Below are 17,902 nucleotides of genomic sequence, written 5' to 3'. Positions count from 1 at the left end.
TGCTCTTAACCACTGAACCATCTGTCCTGCCGAGTTTTGATGCTTTTTACTTTCTCAGATTGTTGACTTGTGTGTGTGTGTCTGTGTGTGTGTGGTGGGTTTTGTTGTTGTTGTTTGAGACAGAGTTTCTCTGTAACCTTGGCTCACCTGGAACTCTCTATGTAAACCAGGCTGGCCTTGAACTCAAGACACCCACCTGCCTCTGCCTCCCAAGTGCTGGGAATAAAGGCATGTGCCACCACCACCTGTCATGTTTTTTGTTTTTTTTTTTTAGACAGGAATCTCACTATGTAGATCAGACCTCAAACTCAGAAATCTACCTATCTGCCTACCAGTATTGACTATTTTAATCTCTTAAGTTTGTTTTCTTTTCTTTTCTTTTCTTTTCTTTTCTCTTTTCTTTTCTCTTTTCTTTTTTCTCTTCTCTTCTCTTCTCTTCTCTTTTCTCTTTTCTCTTTTCTCTTTTCCCTTCCCTTCCCTCCCCTCCCCTCCCTTTCTCCCTCCCCCTTCTTTTCTTTTCTTTTCTGCTTGTTTTTGGAGACAGGGTTTTTCTGTGTAGCCTTGGCAGTCCTGCACTTACTTTGTAGACTATGTTGACCTTGAACTCACAGAGATCCACCTGTCTCTGCCTCCCCAAGTGCTGGAATTACAGGTGTGCACCACCACCCCCTGCTTTAAATTTTTTCTTATTAAATTTATTTATTTGGGTGTATTTATGTGTGTTGTACATACCATAGCACGTGTATGGAGGTTAGAGGATCATTTGTAGAAGTTAGCTCTCTATCAATCATGTCGGTCCCAAGGATCAAACTCAAATTGTCAGGCTTGCTGGAAAGCACCTTTATCCAATGAGCCATTCTCTGACACTGTTTTCATTTCTTTTTCTTTCTTTCTTTTTTTTTTTTTTTTAAGAGTAATAAATGCCAGCAGTTTTCAAAGACTTTTAGTTTGTTCCTCAGGGTCATATGTAGATATGTAGTCCGTTGTATCTGTAGTTTATTTTTTTCCCTTTGTTTTCCATAGTTTGGAAGACTTTAGTTATTAATCATTTTTCTTTTAATTCAAAAATATAAAGAATTCATACCAGTTATCTTGTCAACATGAAATAGTCTAAATAGCTTGATAAGATGTCAGCCTGTGTAATTTCAACTTGACTGCTTAAAGTGACTCACTGACCACAATTACTGTTTTTCCTAAATCCTAAGAATGCAGAAACCTTAGGCTGAAAACCATTAGTTGATCTCTTGTTTGCCTTATAATTACATCTTCATCTTTTGGTATCAAATTTATAAGCCTAAAGGACTGCTTTGTGTTAGGTTTACTGTTAGATTTCACTGTCTTGGCCTTCTTCTCCTTCTTCTCCTTCTTCTTCTTACTCTTCTTCCTCCTCCTTCTTTTTACTTATGCTGGTATTCTGTTTGCATGGAATTTTTCTCCAACTACTTCCTGTACCTATTTAAACCATCTCAAATCGGAGTCACAGACTATTTCTGATTTTCCCTACCCTGAAGTATATTGACTCCTATGTCTACTCCAATTATAGTGTTTGTTTCTACTGTTCAAATAGTAATTGAATGTCTTATAACATTCTTTATTGTTCTTGTAAGTCTTTTACTATTATTTAACATTCCACATGTCTTGTTTTCTCAACTAGATTATAAACTCCCTGAGGGCAGGTATGATTTTTTTTTCCATTTCTTTGTGTTTCTTCATTGCATTTAGCACAGTACTATCTAGTGTGTAGACATTCAGTTTATTGATGTGGCTTTATTTTAAATATATTTAATTTTAGATGTTTCAAGTGAATGAGCATTTAAAATTAAAACCTAAACATCTCTTTGCTTTGTGTCATATTTGTATATTCAACTAATATCCAGTAATCTTTAGCAATTAATTGCTTTAGATTACTAACTTGATAGGTTTTCCTTAACAGATTTTTAATTCCAATTGAGATAGTTAAAGGTAGTCTTTTGCTATAAAATGTGTTTTCATTTGTATGAAATAATCATATTAGCTTGAATAAAATGTTTGAAAGGTAAGTTATCACATGTAAAATGTATTATCGATACAAAGTGAATGTGGATTATTCTCTTTATAAAATCAGCACCGTTCCTATTTGTTGTAAAGTTTCATAAACAACTAAATAATTAGAGTCACTTTGTAGTGGTAACTTCTAGGTCATGGTCTGTTTGAGACTTGTGTGTAGATATGTTTGTATATCTCATGAGCTGCTATATGCTGTAATTTCCTTGATTAACTTGTTTAATTTATGTCTAGAAGCCACAGAAGAAGTTTCTTTGGACAGTCCAGAAAGAGAGCCCATCCTGTCCTCTGAGCCATCTCCTGCAGTCACTCCTGTCACTCCCACTGCACTCATTGCTCCTAGAATCGAATCAAAGAGTATTTCTGCTCCAGTGATCTTTGATAGATCTAGGGAAGAGGTATGGGAAACATTTATAATTCTGGGTTAATATGTAAAGAATGCAATGTTATTCCCTATGCAGTACCTCTCTCCTGTTAATTATTCTTCATTAAAGCCTTTCAGACATTTTATATGGAAAAACTATACTAAGAAGAAAGACATGATTGCACATGTCATTAATCCCAGCACTGGGAGGCATAGGTGGGTAGATCTCCGTTTGTTAGAAGTCACAGCTTGATTTTACAAGTGAGGTCTAACCCAACTAGGGTTACATAATGAGAGCTGGTATTGAAACACATTCATATCATTCTCTCTGTGTATGTCTCAATTGACCTGGCATATTCTCTACATTTTTGCTGTTGCTGTTCTGGTTTGGTTTGACTTTTGAGACATGGTCTTTTTTTACTCTGTAGCCCTGGCTGGGCTGGAACTCACATTGTCTCAACTGACTTCAAACTCACAACAATGCTCTTGTCTTAACCTTTCTAAATGATTCATCCCACTGAGCCCTACCACTTAACCTTCCTAAATCAAAGAGTTGGAAGCTGGAGTGTAACTCAGTTGTAGAGTGCTTGCCTCATACGCTCATGACTCAAGATTCTACCCCCAGAGCTACCAAAAAAAAAAAAAAAGTGTTTGATGATTAAATCATGATATTTGACATTTGTGGTCTTAGGATAATAGTGTATACCTGAGGGTTCCTATGTTGAAAAGGTGAGGGGTGAAAGTACTTAAAGTTGTGTTGTGAGGAATGTTCTTTGATAGACCATGCAATGAATACTATGGAAACCCTCTTTCTTTCTTTATTATAGTACTTGCCTGTATGTATGCCTACAGGCCAGAAGAGGGCACCAAATCTTATTGTAGATGGTTGTGAACCACCATGTTGCTGAGAATTGAACTAAGGACCTTTGGAAGGGCAGACAGTGCTCTTAATTTCTGAACCATCTCTCCAGCCCCCATACTATTGATATTAAGATTGCTACCTAGCATTTATCTTTTTTTTTTCAGTGCTAAATATTGAACCCTGGGGCTCTTGTATGATAAGCTAGTGGTTTACCTTTTAGCTTCATGTCCAGCTGAAGCTTTTATCTTTATTTCTTTATGAACTTATTCAAGCTTTTATTTTTAAAAGAAAGAAGTACAGATCAATTTAAGTTGCATTTTCTTTCTTTTTTTTTTTTTTTTGAGACAAGATTTCTCTGTGTAGCCTTGGCTGTCCTGGACTCACTTTGTCGACCAGGCTGACTTCAAACTCAGAGAGATCTGCCTGCCTCTATCTCTGCTGGGATTACAGGTGTGCACCACCACCCCTAGCTTTAAGTTGCATTTTCATAACCTGCTAATTCTTTTGCTTTATGAAGGATAGAGTTATCAAGACACAGCAATAGTTTATAATAAGGCACATTTGGAGAAGAAAATAAATCATGGTGTGGAGGTTATCTTAAATATAAAACATTTTAAAATTATTTAACTAGAAATGTACAACCAATATAATCATGATTAAATAATGCCTATATACAAACATGTGAACACCCTTCCAAAAATAATACAAAGAGATAAGTGAGTACTATATTGTTTGATTCCATGATGTGAACTTAAAAAGCAGGTAGTTAGTGAACAATATATGTGCCGTTAGATATCAGGCAGTGTCTGTGCTGGCAGGGTAAGGCGGTTGTGACCGGAAGGCGAGCTGGAAGGCTGTCTTTGGGGCTGTACTAGTTGCTTTGCTTGCATTTCTCATTTAGGTTCTGGTTCAAAAGATGAGCTCATTTTGTGAGAATTATTGAACTGTCCACTTAGCCCTTTATAACACTTTTTTGGATCACAGTGTGTATGTAGGGAAGATTAGCTTAAGGTCTCTATAACATGTGACTTTGAAAAGAAAGATGGTTAGGAAAATATGCTTTTGTTATAGCTTCATAGTACTAATATTGCCTTGACATTTTGGCCGTTTAATACTCTGAGATGTCTTATTCTTTGATTTTTGCTTGTGTTCAGTGCTGTAAATAGAATCCAGGGCCTTGCTTATGCTAGGCAGGCATGCTACCTCTTGAATGACACGCCCAGCTGACCTTCCTACAAACTCTTCCTATAATGTATTTAAAATGCTTGGGGTGTTTTTTTGTTTATTTGATTTTGTTTTGTTTTTTTGAGTCAGAATTTCTCTGTAGCCCTGGCTTTGCTGGAACTCACTCTGTAGACCAAGATGGCCTTGAACTCCACATGCCTCTGCCTCCCAAGTGATGGGATCAAAGGCTTGCACCACCACCACCCAGCTGAAATGCTTGTTTTAAATTCTAGATTGATGAAGAAGCAAATGGAGACATTTTTGATATAGAAATTGGTGTGTCAGATCCAGAAAAAGTTGGTGAGTCATCATATTTTGTACTTCTTTTTGATTAGATTAATTGTTATATACTGTAGTTTTCCCCTTAAGTGTATGGTTATAGTATTTTTAAAATTTTTTTATATTTTATTTTGAAATATTTAATTAATTTATTTTTTAATCATTTTGGTGGTACTAGGGGTTAAAACCAGGGTCTTACACACACTAGGCTAGTGTTCCACTGCTTACCTCTATGTAGCCCAAGCATTTGAATTGTAATGATATTCTTTGACTTGTTTTCATTACAGGTGATGGCATGAATGCTTACATGGCATATAGAGTGACCACAAAGGTGAGCTTTCTGCTTCTTTAATAAAAAGTGTTGGCCCCTCGCGTGGGGTAGTAGATAGTGTGTGAGCATAAGAGCTAGAATATGCAGGGAGTAAAGTAAGCTAAGCTGGATCTGAGGGTCAGGCATGGCCAAAGTAGTTCTAAACTGAGGCATAGGTGAGTGGGTGACGAGGTGGGGATGGGAGGGAGAAACAGGATGCTTCTTTCCGGCAAAATTTTTGCTTGTATAAAAGCCCAAAGTCAAGAGTCTTCCTTTCTAGAGTCTTATCTGTTAGTGACTCAAGACTGAGTTTGTGAGCCACAAGGCTTCCTGTATTTCAAGGAGCCTCATTAAGGAGTTTTGGTTTCTTCCTTAGCGTAACTAGAGAGCTGTTAGGGAAGTTCAGACAAAAGCTTGGCACTATCAGATTTTCCTTGGGACAGCTCTGTCTTAATTCAGTGTGAATTGGGACAATCCAAGTACAGGTCAGGATGTCCAGTTGAAAGGCCACTGCAGTTTTTTTGTTTGTTCGTTTTTGTCTTTGTTTTTTGTCTGTTGGTTGGTTTTTCAAGACAGGGTTCCTTGTGTAGCCTTGGCTGTCCTGGACTCTCTTTGTAGACCAGGCTGTTCTTGAACTCAACAGAGATCCACCGGCCTCTACCTCCCTCTTGCTGGGGCTAAAGCCTTGTGCCACCACAACCCACTGTTGTTTTTTAATCTGTAAGCCACATTAGGTACTCTGTTTTGTTTGCAAACTTGAAGTTATGTGCAACCTTCATTTGTAAATGATTGCTTCCTATTAACGATGTGAAATGCCTTTTTTTCATTTGTAGACTTCTCTTTCCATGTTCAGTAAGAGTGAATTTTCAGTCAAAAGAAGATTCAGTGACTTTCTTGGTCTGCACAGCAAATTAGCGAGCAAGTACCTGCATGTCGGTCACATTGTGCCCCCAGCCCCAGAAAAGAGTATAGTGGGTAAGCACAAGTTAGAGTATTACGTTTTACTGTCTCTAACTCAGCTTTTGCTGCTGTGGTTTGCGCGTTCCTTAATCATCCTCAGTCAGGCCCCTGTCTAGAAGTGCAGGTTTAGATGTATTCAGGTCCTGCAGATCCCTGAAGAATGGGTAACTTACAGTTTCAATTTTTAACACATAAATTTTTAGTCGTTAAATATTGAGTTGGAACTGACCAAATTGAAGGTGTTAGAAACTAACTTTCTAGGATCATTAGAATACCAATTTTACTGAGCCCTGCTCTGGTGATGCTTAATGGTGTTAACACATTAATGTTTTCTCCAAGAGCTAGATGTTGTTTGGAGCTCAGTTATATATTGTCCAAAGAGAAGTTCAGTTTAGCCTTGCTTATCTAAGACCAATTAATTTCATCTTAGTTTATTACATAATGGGTTTCCAGTCAGGTTTAGTGAGCAAAACAAAACACATTTCTTCTAATTAATACCAGCAGTAAGGGCATAGGGGTTTTTTTTGTTTTGTTTTGTTTGGTTTCTTGAGGCAGAGCTTTTCTGTATAACAGAACCTTGACTGTCCTGGAACTCACTTTGTAGACCAGGCTGGCATCCAACTCACAGTGATTCGCCTGCCTCTGCCTGCTGATGCTGGGATTAAGGGCATGCACCACCATGTCCAGCAGACTTAGTTATTAAAATGAGGAAAATTACTTCTTTTAAGCAGAAAGCCTTCATTATCTTTAGTATAAAAATTTTGCTATTTTATTTATTGTGTGTGTTGGGGATGTAACTCTTGCTACCACGTGTGTGGAGGGCAGGACAATTTATGGAAGAGTCAGTGCTCTCATTTTATGTGGATCACTGGGGCTGAACTCAGGGTTGGCAGCAAGCATCTTTATACACTGAGCCGGCTCACTGGCCACCAGTATTCCACTTTTAAAACTTATATCTTAAAATTTATAGGTTATTACCAGTCTGATTAAGTCCTAGGTACTGACCCCATTTTCATTTTCTTTACACTCAAAATTATTGCTCTGAAATATATTTAAAATATATTTTGCTGATTATTAGTTTTATTAAGTGTTTGACTTAAAAAGTAATTTTATAATTTATAATTTTGAAGCTTGATGTGCTCAAATGAATATGTCATGTTTTCCTAACCCTTAAATAAAAGAATTTAGGGTTAGTTTTTTGAGGTGGGACTGAGCTCAGTCTCTTCAGCACGCCAGGCACACAGCACTACTAAATTGTTTCTGTAGGCCCAGGGTCTACTTTTAAATAACAATACTGCACTGTTTCAGAATCGCCTAAGAGGCATCTATAATGGGCTAAGTTTACCTGGAAATGAAGCCTTGCTGACAGATTCCTGGGTTTGATTCCTAGCACTCAGCTAGACAGGAGACTCACGTTCAGTCATCTTTGGCTACACAGCAAGTTCGAGGCAAGCCTAGGCTGTATAAGACTCAATAAATAAACGGACTAGATCGTTAAGACTAAACTAAATAAATAAATAAAGTGGTCTATACTGTTTGAATACCATTTCATTCCAAAAATGTTCTGAGGCAAGTACATGTATGTGTGATATGTTTCTATGTATATGTATACTTGTATATATAATCAGATAGTGTAATAAAACAGTTTTCTCCAAAAATTGTGAACAGTTAAAAGTAAGTAGCAGATTAATCTTTGAACTTTCTGGCAGATAACTAGTAGAGAAGCAATTATGCCTTTCGTAACACCACATATTTTTGACAATTTTTGAATGACTATATATTGTCTAAAAAATAAAAGGTAATCCCTTTAGTTTCATAGCTTGTGGTGGGTTTATGTGCTGAGTTTGTTTTGTTTTTTAAGATAGGGTCTCCTGTAGCTGGGATTGGCCTTAAACCCAGTGTGTATGAAGGATAACCCTGAGCTCCTGATCCTTCTATGCCTTCCCGGTGTTTACATTTTAGATGTGGACCACCATGCTCAGTTTGCTTGCTTGCTCCACTCACTCATTCACCCATCCATCCATTTATTTATTTGTTTGCTTAGAGTCAGTCTTGCTGTGTAGCGCAGGCTGGCCCAAACTCACAATCCCCCTACCTCATTCTCTCAGGTTCTGGGATTATAGGCATCTGTCACCACAGTTGTGTAGGTGTGCAGATTTTTGAAGTAATATATCTCTTGAGGGATAGTAGGTTACAAATAGTAGCTTTCTGGGAAGCTGTAACTGCCACTGAATGGAGTCTGTGTTAACAACTTGGTTGAGTTAAAAACACAATTCCTTTTAAACTACTAGAAAAGCAACAACCTGGCATGAGTGCATTTTTACAATGCTAGCACTGGGGAGCCTCAGGCTGGAGGATCAGGATGTGCAGGTCAGCATAAGCTACATAGTTGAGATCTTGGCTCTATGAAACAAAGACACAAATGAAAAAACAAAAAATAAAACAAGACAGCAGAATATACATGACAACATCCTAGCTCAGCAGCAGGGAAAGCATTAGCAAATTCATTAATTACATTTAACACATTTCATCATTCCATAAAGACCTTTATTGACGCTCACTGACTATAGTTTTTTAAACTCCTTTAGATGTCTTGAAATGTAGGAATGGGGCCTAAGGAGATGGCTCAGCAGTTAAAAGTGCTTGCTACTGTTGCAAAGAGCAGCTGGAGTTTGCTTACCAGGACCCTTATTGGGCCTTTTACAACTGCCTGTAACTCCAGCTCCAGAGGATCTGATTAATCTGGCTTCTGCAATATCTATGTATGCATGTGTAGATAACAAAATGTACAAACACAGAAGTAAATAATGAAATCTTTTTTAAAAAAAATGTAGAAAAAAATTAAGCTGGGATCTAGGTCAGAGGTAGAGCACTTGTGTAGCATTCAAGAAGCCTTGGGTTCAAGTCCCAGGGATAGGGAAAAAATACACTTGAAATATAAAACATTTGAGTTTTTTAAAGTGTGAAATAATAGCCAGGCATGGTGGTACACACCTTTAATCCCAGCACTCAGGAGCCAGAGGCAGGTGGATTGCTGTGAGTTCGAGGCCAGCCCTGGTCTACAAAGCAAGTCCAGGACAGCAAAGGCTATACAGAGAAACCCGTCTCAGAAACCAAAAAAAAAAAGTGTGAAATACCACAAATTCTGATATTTTTATGTAAGCTTTTGTATAAATTTACTGAATGGGTTTGAAACCCACAAATATAGCTTATTGTGCTTTATTTACATTCTACTGCTGTAGATATTTATTCACTAATTAGGGATATTAACACATGATAAGATGTAATACTTCAGAATGGCTTATTCTAAGTAAGATTCCAGTTACCAGCATAGGGACATCACTATCAAGTATGAAGATGTTATGATGGTCTGTTAATAATGATCTGAAATTCTTATGAATCTCATCCAACTTCTTCAAAGGGATGACCAAGGTCAAAGTAGGTAAAGAAGATTCATCGTCCACCGAGTTTGTAGAAAAACGAAGAGCGGCGCTGGAGAGGTAATTTTGAGGTGCAGCACCACTGTTGCCATGCTTTTATTATCTTCAGCTTTGTGGTCTAACAGCAGGACACCTGTTTCTTCTGTAAGATGCTATAAGTAGGAAAATAAAGGAATTAATCAGTTGATGTTAGGATTATACCATCTTCACCAGGAGCCCTAAAAAATGGCTGTAGTTGTAAGAGGGAAGCATGAAAGTTGTGCTTGCAGGAACACTTCATAGAATGTCTAGCAAAACCATGTGTGTTGCACACTCCTGCCTTCCCGGTATTCAGTAGATTGGTAGGAGGGCTTATAACCTGGGCATGTGCTGGGCTACATGGAAGGACCCAGTCTCTCAATACAAGCAAAAACAAGGAAGAGAATGGTGCTCTCTGGAGAGATGCTTATATCACATTTATGAGGGCTTGACTCATACCCTCAGCATAGCCCCTCCCCAAACCAACAGATATAAATTATTTAGATTCTTAGAAAGTTATGCCATACTCATCTACTATTTTAATTATGCCATATTTTGCCTACCATTTTAATAATTTATAGTTTGTCTAAATTGATTTTTTAAATTAGATTTGTTTACTTTAATATATGAGTGTTTTGCCTGAATGTAAATATGTGTACTACATGCAAGCTTGGTGCCTTGTAGGTCAGAAGAGGGGTTGGAGTTACAGATGGTTGTGACCACTGTGTGGGTGCTGGGAACCAGGTCTGTGTCCTCTCCGAGAACAACTGTTTATAATAACTATTGAGCCATTCCTACAGCCCTACATTAACTTTTTGTCTGAATTATTTGATATAAGCAGTGTAAAATAGTGAAAACAGTGTGTGCATGTCCTGTCATTTTTTTTTTGTACTTGATTTTGACATTAGTGGATGGTAATGTTACTCCTTGCTTAGATTTATTATATGTAAAAACTAATAATAGATATGTTCTATCTTCTTTTAGAGTACGTAATTATACTTGCCCTATAGATTTAAAGACTTGCTTTTATTCTTTCCTTTTTGAGACAAGGTCTTACTGTGTAGTCCCAGTTTGATCTCAAACATAGAGATCAGTCTGCCTTCTGCCTCCCACAGTACTGGGATTAAAGGTGTGCACTGTCATACTTGTCCTAAAACATACATTTTTAGTGGCAGGCTAAAAGGGTGGGAATATTCCCACTCCTAGTGTCTTAACATATAATCCTTTCTTACTGTGCTGAAATGATAAAAAAAAAGAAGTGAGACTGTTAGAACCCAACTTTACAGTATAAAGCTGGCTGGCCTTGAATTCAGAGGTCTGCCTGCCTCTGCCTCCCTAATTGCTGGGCTTAACAGGCCTGCACCACCACACCACACCAGGCTCAATTTTTAAAAATTTAAACATAAACAAACAAAAGCTAAAGAATATGTAGTTTGTGGTGGCACACATCTTTAATCCCAGGAATTGGGAGGCAGAAGCAAGTGGAATTCTGTGAGTTCAAGGCCACCCTGGTCTGCATAGTGAGAGCAGAATTGAGAGAGACCCTGCCTCAAACAAACAAACAAAGAATGTGTGGTTACTATTTTTAAATTTAAAAGACTGAAGAGAAAATCTAATTATTCAAAATGACATAAATTGCATCAGAATTATTCCTTCTATTTTTTTTTCAATTATTCTCTTTCTTTTCTTTTCTCCCTTCCCCTCCCCTTTTCTCCCCTCCCCTTCTCTCCTCTCCTCTTTCCTTTCTCAGAATGTATAGAATAATCCCTTTAAAACAATTTGGAGCTGGGCACAGTGATGCACACACCTGCAATCCTAGCACTCTGGGAGGCAGAGTCAGGTCTCTGGGAGTTCTAGGCTGTCCTGGTCTACAAAGTGAGTCCAGGACAGCCAAGGCTACACAGAGAACTCCTGTCTCAAAATAACCAAAAAAAAACCAAAAAAACAACAACAACAAAAAACACAGATTGTGCTGGTAGTGGTTTCGAAAGCTTGTAATCACTGTACCTGGGAAGTAGAAGGAGAAGGATTAAGAGTTCAAGGTTATCCTCAGTTACATAGAGAGTTTGAGGCCAGCCTGGGCTATATGAGACAGTTTCAAAAACAAACAAAACTACTCTGCAATAGATTGCACTAACTTTTAATTTCACTTAGTAAGACTCAGGTTCTTATGTTTGATTATGGATTCATACCTGACCTGTACTGCTCATTGATTTTGTTGTTACCTGTATCTTTTAAGTCTGTTTTGTCACTCCCTTTCCTCTGGGTTGCAGTGACCCTTTTGTTTGGAGACTGAGGCATTTCTACCTTTTACGCATCTAAATCTCATTATCCTTTCAAGTTTAAATGTTCAAAAGCCTGTTCTGACAACTGGCTTTATTGTACCTATCTAAATTGGCAAAGAACACATCTTATGTACTTGGCCCTATGTGACCCATTCATTCTTCTTTTCTCACAAGGCTTGTTCATGTTATATATTATGTAATTTATGTGATTGTTATGTTTATAGCCTGTTATCTGTCTCCTAGTACCAAAATGTAAGTTCCATGAAGAAAGAGATATTAATAACTTTTGCATGCTGATGGATTCTAGGACATCAGAATAGCATGTATTCAGTGCTCAGCAAATGTCTGTTCAATAAACAGGTGATTGTCATCTAAGACCCAGACTTGTTTTTGTTGACATTGATTTTAAAGTAAGAGAGATTATTTTTAACTCTATTTATCTTAAGGATTTTATACAGCTGTCTTTTTTTGTTTTGTCTAAGCATAAGTAGAATCTGGAAAGCCTAAATTATTATTCTCAGTTCATTCTTCTTAAAGCAGATCTGAGTTGCTGCTGGTCTCTCTTAGGAGTGTGATGCTGGCATGAGCTTAGGCTGCCTTTTACGTGTTACTCTTTCTCTTCATACTTGCTTTTATATCACACTCTTTCTGTTTCTATGTTTCATTTCCTTTTTTCTTTGAACTCGGGCCTCATTCTGAGTTGTCATGTGTTTATAAATGTTCATTGTTTAAAACCCTGTTCTTAAGTTTAACATTACAAAAGCCACAGTATTTTTTTTATTTATTTCCTTCCCTGTAGCTCTTAAAACATTTTATGCCAGGTGGTGATTGTCACTCCTTTAATCCTAGCACCCAGGAGGCAGAGGTAGGTGGATCTTGAGTTTGAGGTCAGTCTGGTCTATAGTGATTTCTAGGACAGACAACACTACACAGAAAAACCCTATTTTTCTCAAATATTTTCTGAGATTGTTTCCTCAGGAAGCTTATATCTGCCAGGATAAAATGAGACCCATTGTCAGCTGAATTTTCATAACATAATTTACCAAAGTTAAATATTGTCAAGTGTGTTTAATCTCAGCACTGGGGAGCCTTGGACAGGCTGTTCTCTGTGTTCGAGGGTAGTCTACTTTACATATCGAGGACCAGACCAGCCAGGGCGACATAGTGAGACTCTATCTCAGAAAAACAAAACCAAACAGTTCAATTTTATAAGACTTCTTATAGCATTTTTCATAAAGAAATATGTGGGCTGGCAAGATGGCTTATCGGGAAAAGGTAATGGCTACCAAGCCTGACAACTTGAGAGTGATCTTCCAAATTCATATGAAGAATAGAGAAAACTGAGTCCTGTAAGTTGGCCTTGTCCCACATGTGCCCCTACCTGTTAAATGGCTTTTTAAAAATTATCATTTATTACAATTTGTTAAATTTTTATCTGGGCTGTGACCCCCTCCCTCATCTCCTCTGAATCCCACCCTTCCTCCCTCTTCTCCCCCTATTTGCCTCCCTTAGTCCATGATAGGGGAGGTCCTCCTCCCCCTCTATATAACCCCAGCCTATCGGGTCTCATCAGGACTGGTTGCACTGCCTTCCTCTGTGGCCTGGCAAGGCTGTACCCCTCCCCCACCCCAGGGGAAGGTGATCAGAGAGCCTGTCACTGAGTTCATGCCAGAGAAAGTCCCTGCTCCCCTTACTAGGGACCCCACTAGGATACTGAATCTATGGGCTACATCTGAGCTGGAGTTTTAGGTCCTCTCCATGCATTGTACTTGGTTGGGGTATCAGTCTCTTCAGGGCCCCCAGGGCTCAGTTATTGTGGCTCTGTTGGTCTCCTTTTGGAGTTCCTGTCCCCTCCAGGTCTTTCTGTCTCCCCCTTCTTTCCTTAGATTCTCTGCACTCTGCCCAAAGTTTGGCTATGAGTCTTAACCTCTGCTTAGCTACCTCAATCAGTAGAGATTTTCAGAGACCGTTTGTGGTAGGCTCCTGTCTTGTTCCCTGTCATCTCCTGCTTCCGATGTCTATCCCATTTGTCCTTCGGAATGAGGATTGAGCATCTTCCCTAGGGTCTTCCTTGTTTAGCTTCTTTAGGAGTATAGATTTTAGTAGGTTTATCCTATATTATATGTCTAATATCCACTAATGAGTGATACCATGTGTGTCTTTCTGCTTCTGGGTTACCTCATTCAAGATGCTCTTTTCTAGTTTCCACCATTTGCCTGCAAATGTCATTATTTCCCTGTTTTTAATAGCTGAGTAGTAGTCCAGTGTGTAATTGTACCACAATTTCTGTATCCATTCCTCCGTTGAGGGACATTTAGGTTGTTTCCAGCTTCTGGCTATTACAAATAAAGCTGCTACAAACATGGTTGAGCAAATGTTCTTGTTATATAATTGAGCATATTTTGGATATATGCCTAGGAGTGGTATAGCTAGATCTTGAGGAAGCACTATTCCTAATTGTCTGAGAAAGCACCAGATTGATTTCTGAAGTGGTTGTACAAGTTTACATTCCCACCAGTAGTGGAGAAGGTTCCCCTTTCTCCACACCCTCTCCAGCATGTATTGTCACTTGAGTTATTCATCTTAGCCATTCTGATGGGTGTAAGGTGAAATCTTAATGTTTTGATTTGCATCTCCCTGATGGCTAAGGATGTTGAACATTTAAGTGTTTCTCTGCCATTCAATATTCCTCTATTGAGAATTCTCTGTTTAGCTCTGTAGCCCATTTTTTTAATTGGATTACTTGGTTCGTTGATGTTTAACTTCTTTTAAAATAATCGTGTATATGAATGTTTTGCCTCCGTGCATATTTGTGTATAATGTGTGTAGTACCAACCAATGCCAGAAGAGAGTGTTGGATCCTCTGGAACTGGAGTTTCAGGTGGTTGTAAGCTGTAGTGTACATGCTGGGAATTGAACCCCGCAACCTCTAGAAGAGCAGCCAATGCTCTTAAATGCTGAGGTATCGCTCCAGCCCCAGCTCTAGTCATGTTTTATAATCTCTGTGTGTGCTCCTTCATTCATGTGTGCTGGTGCACTGTGTGCACATATGTTTAGTGGACTTTATCTATGTTTAGAGGCGTCTTCCCAAATCACATTCTACCTTAATTTTTTTTGGGAGAAGAGCTCTCACTGAACGTCAGTTGGCAAGACTGACCAGCAAGCCCTGGAGATTTTGAAATAAAACAAAAACATTATGTGTTCATTAATCTAGGGAAACTTTTAATATATATAATCCTACATAGAGGTAATGTGCACTATACACACCTGGTTCCAGAAGAGGGCATTGGATCCCCTGGAATTGGAGTTAAAGATGATTGTGAGCTGCAGTGTGGGTGCTGAGAATTGAACCTCTGACCTCTGAAAGAGCAGCCAGTGCTCTTTTAACTGCTGAGCCATTTCTCTAGCCCTGAGGGAAACATTTTTAACAAAATTAGATGAATGAAAATCAACTAGGGTGGGCATAGTGGTACACACTTGTAATTCTAGCACTCTGGGAGGCAGAGGCAGGCAGTTCTCTGTGACCTCGAGGCCAGCCTGGACTACAGAGTGAGTCCATGATGCCCAACGCTACACAGAGAAACCCTGTCTCAAACCTCCCTCCCCCTAAAAAAAAAAGAAAGTCATTAACTAGCCAACTTTTTCCACTTCTGTGAAATCATAATTTATTATGGATGGCAAGACTACACCTAGTAGTGTTAGTCACACTCTGCCTCCTGAGAAGGGAATCCAGAAGCAGAAATTGCTGATAGCAGAAAAGACCTCAGGCTGTGAGCACTGTAAGAACAGACTCTAGGGACACAGGCTTCAGTGAGACAGCTTGTTTAATGGGGTGGGTTGAACAAAGGCTTCTTAAGCCTCTGGGGGGTGAGTAGGGGCTTTTGAGGTGAGTGTACATCTCATTGGGAGAGGAGGGTGCTGGGGATGCCTCATTTGCCTAAGGAGGAATTCCAGGTGCTACCAACATGACTTTATAAGGGGAGAGGAAGTTTAACCTGGCTACTGGACTATAATGGGTGTTCAAAGATGGAGGTGCAGGGTTGTGTGCACAGGCCTGTGTGAAACAGTCCCACCCCTGCCTATCTCAGGATGAGATTTCTGCCCTTAGGACATGTCTCAACCTTTACTCTTGCTCCGGGCCAGCTTCCCCCAGTTCCAAGGCTTCCTGGCTCCACATAATCCCAGTCCTTGGTAAGCTAACACTGGAGAATAACAAATGCAAGATCAGTGTGGGCTACCTAATGAGAACTTGTCTTCAAAAACAACAAAACAAAGGAAATATTGAAGAAAATTTAGACCTTGTCATATCAGAACCAAGGAACAAATTCTGATTGCTGTTTAAATTTACCAGTTGGCAGAAATATTGATAGGCAGTTTCCAGATTTAGAGATATTAGTAAATATACCTGTTGAGAAGAAAATACATATAGTGCTATATTAATTTAATTACCTAAAATTATAACTGGAAACATATTAACTCTACCCAGAGAAAAATTGTTACACTAGCTCATATATCCTTTCGTAACTAAAACATAGGGAGAAGTGGATAAACTATGTACTATGTCCCCCTTTCAAATGATGAGCAAAGGGCTATATAGAGGTGGCTCAGTGGTCCTGCAGAAGACCTGGGTTTGTTCCCAGTCCCACATGCTAGCTCTCAACTGCCACTGAGTCCAGCTCTGGCCTCCATGGGCATCTGGCATATATGTAGCATATGTAGGCACTAAAATAAAAATAAGTATTTTTTAAATGAACAAACCTTTTTATTATATTCCTTCAAAGTTCTGCTCTCTGTCTCTCTCTCTCTGAGATAGGGTCTTATATAGATCTGTCTCTGTCTCTCTCTGTTTTCCCCTCTATCTTTCTGAGATAGGGTCTCATATGTAGATCTAGCTGATCTAGAATTTGCTGTGTAGACCAGTCTGGCCTTAGACTCACAGAGATCTGCCTGCCTCTTCCTCCCAAACTCTAGATTAAGGTGTGTACCACCATATCCTGTTCAATTGTATAAAATTCTAGATAATTATAGTGAGTGCAGACTAATAAGAATTAGATTGAAGATACTTTTACCTAGTTATTTTTATTCTTTTGTTGAAACACAATTTAAAATGGTACTAAAATAGGACCAATTCAATTCTTCAATATAGGTATCTTCAAAGAACAGTAAAGCATCCAACATTGCTTCAGGATCCTGACTTAAGGCAGTTCTTGGAAAGCTCAGAGGTATTTCTACTTTAAATTGTCTCATTCATATTTGTCATAACTAATACAAGATTAGATATTCAGTAAATATTTAGTGCAGTGGACACAGTAAAACCATTTTTTGGGATTTTTGGTTTTGCTTAACTGCATTATTGGCAAATACCTCTTTTTAGTAATAGAGGGTGATCAGTTCCTTTTTTGGAAATTTTAAACTGGATTTAATCAAATAGATTAGAAATAATTTTACTGTCTCTGCCCTGTTAGCTTGAGATTTAGAAAACAAACAAACAAAAAACAAAACAAAAACTTTGCAGGAGTCTCCGAATTTTCTAGAAGCTCACAGCACAGCCCTCAGAGCAAGCATCTCTGCTCACCAGCAGCCTGCTTGTGTTTGCAGACAGGTGGCTGTGTTAGAGCCTGGCAATTTCTTAATGCATTTTGACAAACAGCGTTTGTTCTATCTAAATGTAAACGTGCAGAAGAAAAGCAAATGGAAAGTCTATTTTTTAAGTTTTCCTTTGAGAATGTACAAGTAGTGCATTGGAGAAATTAGATCTCACTGTTGAAATGTACGAGGATGAAGAAAATCCAGCCTGTTTTCTCTTTTCTTCTCTCTCTTCTCTTTATTTTGGGAGGGGGATCCCTTTTGTGCCCAGTTAAATCTCTAGGCTTTTAACCGGTTTGTTTGCCCTTATTTGTCATTCAATTCCAGCTGCCGAGAGCAGTTAATACCCAGGCTCTGAGTGGAGCAGGAATATTGAGGATGGTGAACAAGGCTGCCGACGCTGTCAACAAAATGACAATCAAGATGAATGAATCGGATGCAGTAAGAGCTGATTTTTCGACTTGAATAATGAAATGAATTAATGAGCCCAACAATTGCATTTTAAAGCTGTACAAGCAGAAAATAGGATAT

The 17,902-nt window shown here is 38.6% G+C and overlaps 1 protein-coding gene and 1 long non-coding RNA gene across 2 annotated transcripts in view; one reads left to right on the top strand and one right to left on the bottom strand.

Annotated features, from left to right (window-relative positions):
- Nucleotides 1-17,902, top strand: part of Snx2 (sorting nexin 2) — a 44,965-nt gene that overhangs the window by 14,948 nt on the left and 12,115 nt on the right. The window contains exons 3-9 of the mRNA XM_021663720.2: nt 2,278-2,441; nt 4,727-4,793; nt 5,060-5,103; nt 5,916-6,057; nt 9,464-9,542; nt 16,932-17,007; nt 17,699-17,812. Of these exons, the coding sequence (XP_021519395.1) occupies nt 2,278-2,441; nt 4,727-4,793; nt 5,060-5,103; nt 5,916-6,057; nt 9,464-9,542; nt 16,932-17,007; nt 17,699-17,812 (686 nt within the window). The remainder of the gene's footprint in view (nt 1-2,277; nt 2,442-4,726; nt 4,794-5,059; nt 5,104-5,915; nt 6,058-9,463; nt 9,543-16,931; nt 17,008-17,698; nt 17,813-17,902) is intronic.
- On the bottom strand, nt 9,177-15,194 carry LOC132652311 (uncharacterized). The gene is made up of 2 exons (XR_009589811.1): nt 15,053-15,194; nt 9,177-9,634 (listed from the first exon to the last, which is right to left on the bottom strand). It is a non-coding gene; the product is annotated as an uncharacterized LOC132652311 (long non-coding RNA).

The sequence above is a fragment of the Meriones unguiculatus genome, chromosome 2, assembly GCF_030254825.1.
Source record: "Meriones unguiculatus strain TT.TT164.6M chromosome 2, Bangor_MerUng_6.1, whole genome shotgun sequence".
In the NCBI taxonomy this organism is placed as follows: Eukaryota; Metazoa; Chordata; class Mammalia; order Rodentia; family Muridae; genus Meriones; species Meriones unguiculatus.
The sequence above is the reverse complement of the archived record's forward strand: the minus strand, read 5'-3'. Positions and strand labels throughout refer to the sequence as shown.